The sequence below is a fragment of the Actinia tenebrosa genome, unplaced genomic scaffold, assembly GCF_029948245.1.
Source record: "Actinia tenebrosa isolate PJP-AT-01 unplaced genomic scaffold, QUT_ActTen_1.0 PGA_scaffold12__29_contigs__length_12842862, whole genome shotgun sequence".
In the NCBI taxonomy this organism is placed as follows: domain Eukaryota; kingdom Metazoa; phylum Cnidaria; class Anthozoa; order Actiniaria; family Actiniidae; genus Actinia; species Actinia tenebrosa.
Genome location: NW_028292572.1, coordinates 1559529 through 1573264, shown reverse-complemented (window position 1 = coordinate 1573264; position 13736 = coordinate 1559529). Strand labels below are relative to the sequence as shown.

The window sequence follows — 13736 nt, the reverse complement described above, 5'->3', positions numbered from 1 at the left end:
AATTTGAGAACCTTCAAAACATCACGAGTGTCTATAAATTCAGAATTGTACGAGAAAATTGTGCGATTTTTTGTTTATAATACACTCAACAAAACTGAGCCTACTAGGGACTCTACGGAGTAAAATTTTGGATTTTATTGTACTTCATTTGTCCAATCACAATCGAGTAATTTTGTTGAGTGTATTATAAGTTTAGAATTCAAGTTAATGACGATGAAAGTTGTAGTATCTTCGATTGTCAAACTCTTCTATTTTGCCTTTAAAAATAACATCCATCAAACCTTCATTCATGACAATGATTCATGCAAATGTGATTTCAGATCATGTTGTTCCCCAGAGTATGGCAGGTGGTCTGAAATGGGAAAACATTACTCCCAGGGAGAAGAGATCTATAAGCTTCAAGTAGCTTCATATCCCCATTACTGGGTTTTACTTGATGGCATATGTTGCTTCATGCAGAATGTCTGGCGTTTGATGACCATCATTTGAAAGAGATAGGATTCAAAGGCTTAGCAGCTGATTGAAACCATGCAGCAATATTAATATCTCAATAAAATTGTTCAAAATATTTACTCCACATACTTTAACCATTTAATCCCATCAATCTCATCTTGCTGTTTTACAACAAACTTCAATATTACAAAATATGAATTTCTTTTTCTTCAAACAAAAAAAGTTACTTGAGTAATACAATAAAATCTAATCATAGCTAATGCCTATTAGTCAATAGAAAATACCATCTGCTAGCTCCCTCAATTCATAGTTGCATCAAAACCACAACTGAATATTTTGGCCAATGACAATACTCCATTTTATAGTTCAGTTCAGTGACCATGAATAATGGTTCCAAGTCAAGATTGGAGTTTCCGTGCATAGATAAACCGTATTCTTTATCATGCACGGCAACTCCAAACTTGGCTCCCATCTACTGTATTATTCATGATCACTGAACAGAACTATAAAATGGTGTATCTCCTAACTAGACTTCAGTAATAATTATATAAATCCAATCAATTTAATTTTTCTCAATCATTCAAAAAATGTATGAAAATATAAAGCCTACTGTGTTTGACGATGGTACTTGAAAAATTACTGCATCAGTAAGTACTTAACTGGCAGTAACAGAGAATTGAAGTTAGGCTATTCCTAGGCTATTCTTTGTAAATATGACTTAAAGCCAGCCTCTTTGTACTCCATCGCTGTCTTGACTGGGTACTCGGCTTGATAGATTCCCCTACCAACAATGATGATGTCACTTCCCCTCTTACCGACCACTTCATCTGGTGTTAAGTACTGCTGTCCCAGTTTGTCGCCTCCTTCTGTTAGCTTCACTCCTGGTGTCATGTGAATAAGCTCTGGATCATCAACTAAACTATTAAGGCTGATAAACCCTATAACAAAGTCTTTGTGGTTGGTTGCCATGTCAACAGCAGCCTTGGTATAATCCCCTGTGGCAAGATTTCCCTTGGCACTCATTTCAGCTAACAAGAGACACCCTCTACCTTTTGGTCCCCCTATCTCTTTTAATCCTGTAATCACCCCTTCACCAGGGACTACATGAGCATTAGTGACATGGGCCCAATCAGAAATGTGGTAGACTCCCTCGCTGTATTGGAGTTTGACCGTGTTGCCAATGTCAGCAAATTTTCTATCCTCAAAGATTAAGAAATTATGCTTTGCTGCAAGCTCGTTAAGTGAAGCTACAAAACCAGGCGTAAAATCTTCAATGATGTCGACATGAGTTTTCACAATGCAGACATGAGGACCAACCTTGTCAATCAAACTCAAGATATCTGCACTCTTGGTTAGATCAATTGACACTGCAAGATTAGTGGCTTTGAAATCCATTATTTGGAACAGCTTTTTTGTGAGTGGGTGTTTAGAGTTCTCTGCTCTTGCTGCATAGCTCATGGTCCTTGCTCTCACTGTCTTGGGCTGGACAGTTTCCGCCTTGAACTGGTTTGCTGTCAAGAACTCCTTCACACTGTCAACAACAGCTGAATTGACCTTGCCCATGCAATGCAGAACTTGTAAGGCCTTTGGGAGCGAAACCAACGCGTACAGATTGATTCCACTAGCTTTTAGTTTGTCTTTACCGCCTTGACAACGGTCGAGGAGTACCACTGCATCGCTGACTTTCAGGCCAACTGCATTTAATGATTCCACTGTCTCCAAGACACTGGAGCCACTAGTCACGACATCTTCCACGACAAGACACCGATTGCCCTCCTCAAAATGGCCTTCGATTATTTTCTTGGTTCCATAAGACTTTGCTTCTTTCCTCCTCATCACCATCGGCGCATTATTACTGACAGCCATGCAGGAAGCGATAGGTAAAGCAGTGTATGGGACGCCACAGAGGACATCGAAACGAAGTCCAGCTTTCTTCACGACGTCCCACATTAAATCACTCACCAACTTTAAAACATCGGGATACGACACGATGACTCGTAGATCAACATACACCGGTGACTCTATGCCACTTTTCAGAATGAATTTACCAAATTTAATGGCATTAATCTCGAATAACCTCTTGATCAAAATTTCTTCACCGTCCGCCATTTTGCCACGTGCTGCGCCTACAGTCTACCACAGGTAGCCCAAACACTTTCGAAACTACCAAAGGAAACCCAAACACATATTTTTCATCAAAATTACTTAGATTGACTAAAATTTTTCAGTTCTTTTTCTCTGCTAAAAAGCCTTATTTCCAGCTCGAGGATGTGCCGATTTCAATGTGTGCGGGAAAAATCACATAATTTAGACAAACGAGTCGTCTATATATAGGCGTTCACTGGGTTGCCTGCATCATGCAGAGGCCTAGTGCAGCTAAAGAAGTTTGGAAGTTTGCAATAATGGAATGTTTCACAGGAAAAAAAACGACTTTGTTTGACTCATCTAACATTATCTTCTCCCTTAAGGTGTTCTCCACGTAGTATTGAAATACTCTGCGCTTTTTTAGGGTATAAAATAAATAGTGGTTCGTTAAGCGCGTTACACTACTTGTCAGCTCAACCCCCAACCCTATTTTCCCTGCAGGAATTGCAAACGACCAACCCAAAGATATTTAGAATTCAATCTAAGGTCTAGGGCAAACGTCGAACTTTCCATGCACCGAACTCATTAAAAACAATGGATATCAGTTGATAATGAGGCAGCATTCTTTGATGTAATTAAGTTAAATTATTAGTATACATTAAGATTGTCCATGACCATTCAAAAGGTGAAAATTTAAAAACATAATTTTTGTGAATCAAGCTCCAGTCACTGGCTTTGGCCCAGTCACTTGCAAGCCATTTCAGTCAAAACCAATCTATCCAAGTAACATCCAATTTATCTCAATACAGGAAAACAGGGGTGCGCAACACAAAATGAAACTGGGCGGTCACAGGCAACCCAGTAATAAATTAGGTATTTTATTCCTTTATTACAGTCACATATTTTACAAAAATACAAATATTGGTTGTCCTTTCAAAAATATATGCACAGCAGTTTGATTTTTTTCCAGCTTTGTTTTTTTTGTTTTTGTTTTTTTTGGGGGGAAAATCGTACTTGTACAATACATCTATTTTCGCCCCACCCAAGATTCAAAAATAGAATTCATTTTCTGTCTCTCTGCAGCAGAGCCAACATTGACCGTGGGGATAATCTTCTGTGGTCTAATGAACTTGACGAACCTCTCCAGCTCATCATAGCTACTGTGTTCACTATATGGAACTCCTAAAAATAACAATAACATTATTACTCACTGTAGTTTTGAGCATAGCATTCGAGAATGGTTATTAGTTATGGAAAGGAAATGTGCAAGTAAACTACAATTATGATTCCTATCATCTCAAACCCCAGATATCTTAAACTTCCTGCACTTGCATAGGGAGGAGGGGCATGTGCCCCTGCCCCTCCCCCCTAAAACATTGGCTTTCAGCACCAAAATTTAATTATCCCTGTGGATTCCTGGGGAAACATCGATGATCAAGACATCTCTACAACCCTGACCTCCTGGTATCTCAAACTTAAAGCCACATCCCATGGACTTGCTCAAACCCCCTGTTATTTCAAATTATTATTGATTTCCCTGGGCAGCAAGGGTTTGAGACTACACTGCACTTAAGACCATTACTTTCTCCTTCCCATAGGATCAAAATACTTTCCCCTAAGAGGGGAAGGGAAGGGGAGAATTGGTCATATACAAGTGATAATGAAAAAGTCACATTACCATAGATAGTGACAGGTCCTCGTTTAGATGGCTTAATCTTATCAAGTGATTTGGATTGATGCTCCCATCCAGTTGGTTTGAATGCCAATACCTCAGTGAAAAGATCTTTGAATTTGTCCAAATATAATCCAAGTTTCTGATCAAGAAAACAATTATTAGTATCAATTAGCCTAGATGTGGGTGAAGATGGGCTGGTGGGACTCTAGACCCTTATTCTTCTTCAAATGTTTGTAATTGGCAATACCCAGCATGTTGAGTCATGTCAAATTAAAATAATCACCAAGACATATCAAGACTGATCCTGTGCCCCTTCCCTGACAAACCGCTACTGCATAGAGCTAGCAAAATGGGAAGGGGAGGAGGAGGGGGGTCAAAAAGAGGTAGTAGTGATTACCCCTCCAGTATGTAGCTATTTAAGGCTACTTCTGACCTTGCTTGCATTTAACTCTATCCCACCTAGAGCTCAGATTTTTTTTGAGAAAAATCAACTTACATCTCAACTTTTGATGATCTCTTAGCCTTTAACCAACCAATATTTGAATTAAACAGTAATGCTGTACCTTATGGTTAAGGTCTCCCATGGGAAGTACATGGATACGTCCAGCCTTCCAATCTAAACTTATGACTGAAGTTATCCTGTCCGACCCAAGACAGTCAAGGACTTTCTTCTTTTCCCTGGTCACACTAACGTTACAGTTGAGTGCATCAGCAATGGCTGGGTAAGCAAATAGAATACTGCTCAATATTTGAAAAAAGGTTGGAGAACATATGGTTAATAATGCAGGGCCATAGCCACAATGAGGCAAATGAGGCAGTTACCTCAATAAATTTTCACAAATGCACCTCAATACTCTATAAAATCGTATTTCCTGACTTAGATTAGTCCAGATGTTGTTTCAGGGTATTGATAAAGTTTGAAGCCCGGGAATCTGTGAAGGGGAATGGATTTGACCGTGACAGTTGCTTACCAAGAAAAACCTTTTCTTTGCCAATAGTATATGTTCCACACACAATAAGTGTCCTGGGATTCTTCTCTGTTGCTTCAATAGCTTTTTTGACAGCAAAGGTCACAGTTTCGTCTTGTGAGGGAAAGCTGTAATGTGGATTACAGTACCTAAAAAAGAATCCAAATTAATATTGAAGATTAAAAATTGGCTTTTTTAAATTTTCGAATAGCAGGGGCAGGTTCAGGGGTGGTAAAAAAAGGGGTGACTAGTCTCCCCCCTTTTGCTCAACTTTCTCAGTATATTGTAATAGTAACAGTCACCCCCCTTTTCTCAAATTACTGGTAAAACCTTTGTAATAGTCACCCCCCTTCTAAAATTCCTGGATCCACCCTTTAATAGTTTGATACAAGAAAGAAAGATAATTTTGACAGGTATCATGAGTGAAAATAACTAACGTGGTGTCAAGGTAGAGAATATCTATTTGCTTGTTCTTCAGCACCACATATTCCTCCATGCTTGGTGATGCTCTAAAATCTCCTGTTACAACACACAACAAAAAAAAAGTATTTTTACTCATTTATACACATTATAATTTTGCAAAACACTTACGAATAAATGACAATGATTCTGTCACTTCTTTGTTTGCATATCTTTATCATCCATTCATCTCTCTATTCATTCTATGACATCTATCTACCTAACACCATCTAGATATCCAATCTTTTTCATTTTATTTCATCCCATCCCATTTCAATCCAGAATCCTGTACATTTTTTCAGTCTCAAATGCATTATTAATTTCTGTACCTGTGTGTAAATGTGTTTCTCCATTTGGTAATTCAAACAAAAACAGGACAGCACCTGGGCAGCTTTAAATCAACATAAGATATATAAGTAGCGATAAGTTTTAATTTGAGTCTGAAACTAATCTTTTGTATAAAGATTATTGGGTGGCAATGTTACTAATTGATCTCGCACAGTAACATGACATGATTTCCTTACTGGTTTGCTTCCAGTAGAGTGACCTGCACCTTGTCCACTATTGATGCTGTATTCATGGGAAGAGCTATTACAAATCTTTTATCCACTCTTATCTTGGACTGGACCAGGTTGGCAGTTATCTAAGACATAAACACAATCAAATTGTAGTAGATTTTTGCCAAAGCAATGCCTCACAAAAGTATATATTCTAGTCTAGGTCAGTGTGTGTCCCAATCTAGGTCAGTGTGTTTCCCAATCTAGGTCAGTGTGTGTCCCAATCTAGGTTAACTTGTGTCCCAATCTAGGTCAGTGTGTGACCCAATCTAGGTTAGTGTGTGTCCCAATCTAAATTAACTTGTGTCCCAATCTAGGTTAGTGTGTGTCCCAATCTAGGTTAGTGTGTGTCCCAATCTAGGACAGTGTGTGTCCCAATCTAGGTTAGTGTGTGTGCCAATCTAGGACAGTGTGTGACCCAATCAAGGTTAGTGCGTCCCAATCTAGGTTAGTGTGTGTCCCAATCTAGGTTAGTGTGTGACCCAATCTAGGTTAGTGCTTGTCCCAATCTAGGTCAATGTGTGTCCCAATCTAGGACAGTGTGTGACCCAATCTAGGTTAGTGTGTGTCCCAATCTAGGACAGTGTGTGACCCAATCAAGGTTAGTGTGTCCCAATCTAGGTTAGTGTGTGTCCCAATCTAGGTTAGTGTGTGACCCAATCTAGGTTAGTGCTTGTCCCAATCTAGGTCAATGTGTGTCCCAATCTAGGTTAGTGTGTGTCCCAATCTAGGTTAGTGTGTTACCCAATCTAGGACAGTGTGTCCCAATCTAGGTTAGTGTGTTACCCAATCTAGGTTAGTGTGTGTCCCACTCTAGGTCAATCAACTCTTGTGGGTTGAGAGCATAAAATTATCAATGTGACAAAGATCTGAAAGTCACAAAAACTGTGTTCTAAAATGTGAGAATAGGTTTACCTTGCTGCAGTAAATTGGGTGAGAGAAGTTCTTACTCAGACCCCCATAATGATCATAATGGAAATGACTCAAGAAATAGGCCTTTATACCAGGAATAGTACCATAGCGAAAGGCATCTACCACAAAAGGTGTTCCTAAAAAATCAGTTTGAAATAACTATCAACTACAGATAATAAACACATGCCTGGAGCATGGCGGATGATTAGCCATTCCAAGGTTAAGAAAAAAACTGTGTTACGTTGGCATTGCAGTGAATTGGTGGGACTGCTTTAGGGGATGACAGAGACATCATATTGCAAATTATACCCTGAAACAGTTCCACAATGCACCTTAATGCCAAATTTGCCTAGTTTTCCCCTCAACCTCTGAATGGCTAATAGTAAACAATAGAACCCCAAATTTGGTGTTGGTAGGATGTTATAGTGAACAGCATATTATTAACCCACTATTTTCCTACTGACATCATAGCCATAACCTAGCAGCAACCTATTGATAACCTAGGCTACCCAATTATCTACTAACAATTATTTTGAGTTAACAAATCAATCTGTCAAAACATGTGGGATGTTGAGAGAACATGAGAGGAGCATAGGAAACCATGACGTGTAGCGGAGTGGTTTCCAGCTTCTCGAGTGTTCTCCCAACATCCCAAGTGTTTTGATCAGAGTATCAAACACGGAAAACTGTTTTTAATTTGTTTTATAAAATAACAAACATGCAAAAAGATGGAAGAAACCCAAAGCCTAAGTAAATTCTCCCTACGTGCCGTCTTTTTCAAACTGACCAATGAGCGCGCGATATATTAAAATCTGACAGTTGCGATACTAGCGCGCACTAAAATGACAATAGCGTGTTTTGATACTCTCATCAAACATAGTTTTCAACCAATCATAGCGTGCGTAGTGTCCCAATTATTTTATATGTCATATTGATTACCGGCATGGCTATGGGTTTGTGATCACTTAATTGAAGGCAACAGTTATATTATAGTTTACCAGGTATTTTCTTGTAAAAAGGGCACTTCTTTGTGCGATAACCACCATCCCAAGCTGTATTCACAGAAGAGTCACTCTCACTTGCTTCAGAAGTTTGCATCTGTTCATCCATTTTGGTCCTTTTTTCATTCCAGTTTTGTTTTCTCCTTTTTGGTAAACTTACTTCTTCTGATGCCGAGTCACTCTGGGATCTTTCCTCTGGTTTAACCAATGGCTTTAAACCAAAGTATGTACCAATGTCTTGCTGTTTCGTAATTCTTTTAGAGTTACCAGCTGATATTGTGTAACTTTTAAGACAACTTTTTGATTCCTGTGACTTATTAGGCTGAATCACTTCAGGAAACTTTGCCATACCTTCATTACTACTCTCAAAGGTTTCCGATTCATTTTTATAGAGTGCATTTTTTGGTACGATGTCAGTGTTTTTATTTGGTAATTTATTGTTTGATACAAAGGAATATTTTGTTGCTTTGGAAAGGAGTTTATCATCGGGATATACTAATCGTGCTAATAGCTCATCATCGGCATTAGAAAAGTATTCATCATTAGGGTTCGAGCTGATATCAACAATGCTTTTATCTTCTTTTTTTGTGCATGAGGAGGCTAAGACTTGGTGAGTTTTGTCATTCCTGATACTTTCATCAGACAAGGATTTACACTCATGACAACTTCCATTAGTAGTACCAATTATATTTCCACTATTCAAACCATTTTCTTCTAATTTGTTCTTTTTTGCTCCATGTTTTACTAAATCTTCATTGGTGCCACTTATCCTGTCAGCATTATCTTTCTTGCTACTGCATTTGTTCACAGTGATTTGGTGGTTTCTCAATTCACTAAGTTTTCCCAAGTCATTATCATCGAATCCACTTTTGTCCAAATTATTGTCACTGTATTGATTGCTACCTTTACTTCTTTCAACAGTATCATCAAGTCTGCTACTCCTCTCACTATTAAGACATTTATCATCATTTTTTTCTGTTTTATTGTCATCTCTGTGTGCACTTATTCTTTCACCACTAGTAGGGTTCACTTCAATATTTGCACTTGCTTCATGTTGTTGTTTTGTATTTCTCACCTAAAAAGATAGTAAAACTTTTTACTTACAGTGTATTGATGTCATGTTATTTTAAAAGAAGATACAGAGTGTAGGTGTACTGTACCTCACTACTTGATGTTGCAGAATTACTGCGACTAAAGGCTAACAGATCATGGTTATACTGTTGAAAATGGACTGTGTCTTGATTATTGCAGGCTAATCCATTAGGACATGGACCTATAAGTAAATCAGGAGGCACGAAATTTGAATATTAGAAAAAATACATGATTGTACAACTCTTAGTGACTAACAGTATGCATGCATGCAGTTGTCTCCAATCTAAAATACCAAGTCTTGAAAATATCTATTAAAAAATAAAAAATGAAAACCTAAATGATTAGAGTGCACATAGACCTTTTCTGAGATAGCGGACATGGTGTATTGTGGTCTTGCTTTAATACAAACATCTTTTATTCATCATGCCTCATATAGTGTTGTTTGTACTGAAGCTTGTCTTCACGTTAATGAACAGCAAAAGGTGTACTCTTGAAATACCAATAATGTGCTACTTATTTATTAACAACATTACATAACCTTGTGATCGCAGATTTGATTCCAGACACTCAAAGACATGTTCTTGAATAATTGACGCTGTTAATGGCGCCTGACATCTTGGACAGTACTGTACTTCACTTAGCGTGGCTGTATCTAACAATTCTCTCTTCACGTCTACAACCTTCACTTCAAAACACGTTCCCAAGTAGTTTTGAATGCAATTTTCAGCTTTTGCTTGGCTCTTAGATGAACCTTTCTTTTTTGTCTTTGTTAGTCGTAGAGCACTTCGTTTAGGGCTGCTTTTAGGCTTTAACGAGCTCATCGTAGAATCTTCTAATTTCGAAAAGACTAACGCTTCAGCGTTGATGTTCTTAGGGACTTCGCTCGGACTGGAATTCTTTGGCTTTGTTTTCTTCGTTAAAGATTTCTCCAAATTTGATGAGCTGAGGCGACGTTTGCGGGACTTAACATTGCAAATTTTATCTCCTTCCATAAATCAAAACAAAATCCAGCGCTGTCTTGACCCAATAATAAAAATACTCCAGACTTCATTCATGCTTGATGGGTTGGATTACCAATAACCCGCCAATGGGTAGACACTCGGTGAGTTGAAATCATTGTGTCTCAATAAAACATATCGATATACCGATGATTATCATGATATCACCCATGAAGTAGTATGCTAACCGCTGACTCGAATCGCGGGCTCATGTTGTTGCACCATTAAGGTGAAAACTGGAAAGACAATGTTTTAAGACGTTTCTTTATCATTATTCATCCAGATCGGCGAACCTTGTGTGTGGAAAGAACATTTCAGCATGGGTTTCACTTCTCTTCAGCGTATGTGCTTGAATAGAATAGCTAAAGACATCACGATTTGGTGCTCTGAAGATGTCCATCAGGACGACAAGATCGAGTACTTGTATGTCTTGGGACCCTTTGACAACTTAGGTAACGTGAAACAGTTCTCGAATAGGTTTTTTTACGATTTTCTGGTTAAATTGGGCATTTTTAGACTAAGTTTTATCATTTATTATATGTTAACATATTCATAAACTTATATATTTATTGTTTTATCAACACTACATCCATAATTTTTGTAAGTCATCATTTTGATTTTTTCTTGATTGATTGATTGATTTGGATTTTGATGCCCTCCCATCATTCTTATATCCATCTATCCATCCATTCATTCATTCAATCCCATTCTATTTCAACCATCCATTCATGTACCATTTCATCCATCAACTTATCCATCCATCCATATCTTCAATATCCACCATCCTTCAATCAAGTAATCTTGCATTCCATCCTTTACACCCATCCATTATTCATCTGTTAGTCCATCCATCCTTCTATCCACCTGTCCATCTACCTATCTATCCACCCATCCATTTATCTGTTAGTCTATCCATCCATCCTTCCATACCTATCTATCCATCCATCCATTCATCTGTTAGTCCATCCATCCTTTCATTCACCTGTTCATCTACCTATCTATCCATGCATCCATCTATCCAATATCCACCATTCTTCAATCCCATTATATCCCATCCCCTTCTATCAACTGCCATCATATCTATACATCCTTTCAATATTTAATCTATAAAGTTTTATAATTCAATTATTTTATTTCCTTTTCAAGGTTCTAAACAGATTCAGGAGCTTCTTGACATCCTGGTTAAGAACAAACAACTGAAAGCTTCCTATCTACGCACATTACTGCACTGTGGATTGACGTCATTAGATCTTAGTGCTTGCAGCTTTCTTATTTCTAATTCAATAATTAAGATTATAACCAGGAGATGTAAGGTAATTTTCTAATCAACAAGTTATCAGGGATTACTGGGTGGGGGGGACAGTTTTATCCTTGCCAATAAGCCAGTTCATAGTTTGAGAATCGTTTCCAGTGCACATGCGATTACTGGATGTATACTGTTCTGATACAACACTAGTGGATGTATTTAATTAGCATATGAATTCAAAATGTCCCAAAGGATTTAGAAGTTTCTCACGTAAAATTTGCTAGTCTATTATATTCTCAAACTTAATGCCCACTTTTTTTTCTTAAAAAGATGTTTCTTAAATATGTCTAATTTCAGAAAATAGTTCACCTTATGCTGCAAAACTGTGCCCGCATCAACTCCAAAACCCTGCAAGAGTTGACTCTTGGTCTTCCAAATTTGCGCTCTCTTGATTTAAGTGGCTGTTCTCAATGTAACGATCATGTCCTGGCCAGCCTTGGTAAAAACTGCAAAAACCTTCATGTACTAAAACTAGATTCCTGCAAAAAAGTGACAGATTTGGGGATAAAAGAATTATGTGGCGAGAGTTCTACAGCAACAAATTGCTTCAAAATAGTTGAGATAAGCCTTTCAGCAACCAGTGTTTCCAGTGAAGGAGTTTTTAACCTCTTGGTTACCCAGCCTTATCTCCAGAGCCTTTCGTTATCTTACTGTCATCCATTATCAAGCCAGAAAATGTATTTCAATGAGAGCTACTTGTCATTAGGAGCAACTAAGCTAAAGTTTGTAGATCTCTCTAATACATCCATTGATGACTCAGTTGTGAAAAACTTAAGTAAGATTTGTCCTAGTCTTTCCAATCTTATTTTAACAGAATGTCCTAACCTTACAGGTTTGTGCCTTGAATATTTAAAATCTCTGTGTGATTTGAAGCATCTACACCTAGATGGGTCAGGTTTTGATTTTGACAAAGAGCTTAAACCATTTCTTGTAGAACATGGGTATCACCTTGAAACATTACATTTACCAACGTCCTGCAATATTGAAACTGAGATAGTAGGACAATACTGCAGTAATCTAACAAACCTCTTACTCACAGACTCAAGTAATCTTTCAGGGTCATTCATTAAGAAAGATGACAAAATTCTTACATTATTGGAGGCTTGTCCTCACTTAAAATGCCTTAATCTTCAGCACTGCACATTCTCAGGATCAAAACCCTTAACAGAACATTTATCTTCAATTTTCTGTACTTCTTTATGTGATTTAGAAAACTTGAATCTTTCTGGCATTGAGGATTTAAAATATGAAAATATCTTCAAGTTTATTGAATCACCAGCCTTTTCCAGACTAAGAGAAAGTGATATTTCTCGATGTCCACTAGTAACTAAGGAACTGGTTTTCCTCTTCCTGAATTCCTGTAGATATCTAGAAACCTTGAATGTTAGTGATTGCTGGAAGGTAAATCGCATGGATATTGAAGCTGCAAATCAGATGCTTAAAAAATCAGGTTGCCAAATAGAGTTGATTTGGACATAATTGTAAAACAGTTATGAACTTCAACTGAATTCTAATGTTTTTAATTTTTTAATGAATTATTCACTGAAAAAAATATATTGTTAAATTATATTGTAAAAAAATCATATATTGCATTCATTAATAAAATGAAAATATTTCAAGCGAATGAGATAAAAGGGATGCTGCTTGTTGCAAAAAATGTAGAAAGTATGCTTCTGCTTCTTGCAACAATTTTTTATTTTATTGCCCATCAGTACCATTTTTTAATTCTTCAATATCACGCGCAGCAAACTAAAAAGGCAATTAATATCAATAACTCAGGTCACAAAATTTATCACTTTAGCAATATTTTTTCGACATCGATTTTTGTTGCGTGACAAATTGAATTTCCATGGTTAAACCAGGGAGATGGTAAACAGGGTTCGTACGGGTTTTGGAAACTCTCGGAAAGTTTTGGAAATCAATAATGCATTTTTCCAGGACCTGGAAAGTTTTGGAAATTTCTTTTTCGACCACTGGGCTATGGAAAAGTTATGATTTTTTTCTGTTGGTTGCCCTGGTCCTACCTTGCAAAGAATTATTTTCGTTGTATTAATTAAAAACGCCGATGTTTATTTTTCCTGCTTGCAAATCGATGGCCGCTGGCACTTTTGGTCAGCAGAGTGCCACATTTTGTTTTGGTTTGTATGTTGAATGTTTTTTCATCCATGAATTTCACCATATTTTTTTGCTTATGTGGTTTTGGAAATTTTAGTTGATAGGCTTAGAGAAA

At 37.5% G+C, this 13736-nt stretch overlaps 3 protein-coding genes across 3 annotated transcripts; 1 reads left to right on the top strand and 2 right to left on the bottom strand.

The window, feature by feature from the left end:
- Window positions 1-568: 568 nt before the first annotated feature.
- Window positions 569-2572, bottom strand: LOC116291302 (uridine 5'-monophosphate synthase-like). Its single transcript, XM_031698469.2, has one exon. It carries the CDS (start codon window positions 2560-2562, stop codon window positions 1147-1149), a length of 1416 nt encoding a protein of 471 aa, XP_031554329.2. The 5' UTR covers window positions 2563-2572; the 3' UTR covers window positions 569-1146.
- Window positions 2573-3159: 587 nt separating this feature from the next.
- Window positions 3160-10465, bottom strand: LOC116291295 (DNA cross-link repair 1A protein). The gene is made up of 11 exons (XM_031698458.2): window positions 9741-10465; window positions 9271-9383; window positions 8108-9185; window positions 7113-7246; window positions 6165-6283; window positions 5970-6031; window positions 5619-5700; window positions 5185-5330; window positions 4777-4931; window positions 4217-4352; window positions 3160-3720 (listed from the first exon to the last, which is right to left on the bottom strand). The coding sequence occupies exons 1-11, from the start codon at window positions 10192-10194 to the stop codon at window positions 3566-3568; spliced, it is 2634 nt and encodes an 877-aa protein (XP_031554318.2). The 5' UTR covers window positions 10195-10465; the 3' UTR covers window positions 3160-3565.
- LOC116291297 (F-box and leucine-rich repeat protein 13) lies at window positions 10416-13130 on the top strand. Its single transcript, XM_031698459.2, has 3 exons — window positions 10416-10652; window positions 11347-11513; window positions 11804-13130. Exons 1-3 carry the CDS (start codon window positions 10520-10522, stop codon window positions 12983-12985), a joined length of 1482 nt encoding a protein of 493 aa, XP_031554319.2. The 5' UTR covers window positions 10416-10519; the 3' UTR covers window positions 12986-13130.
- The last annotated feature ends 606 nt before the right edge of the window (window positions 13131-13736 follow it).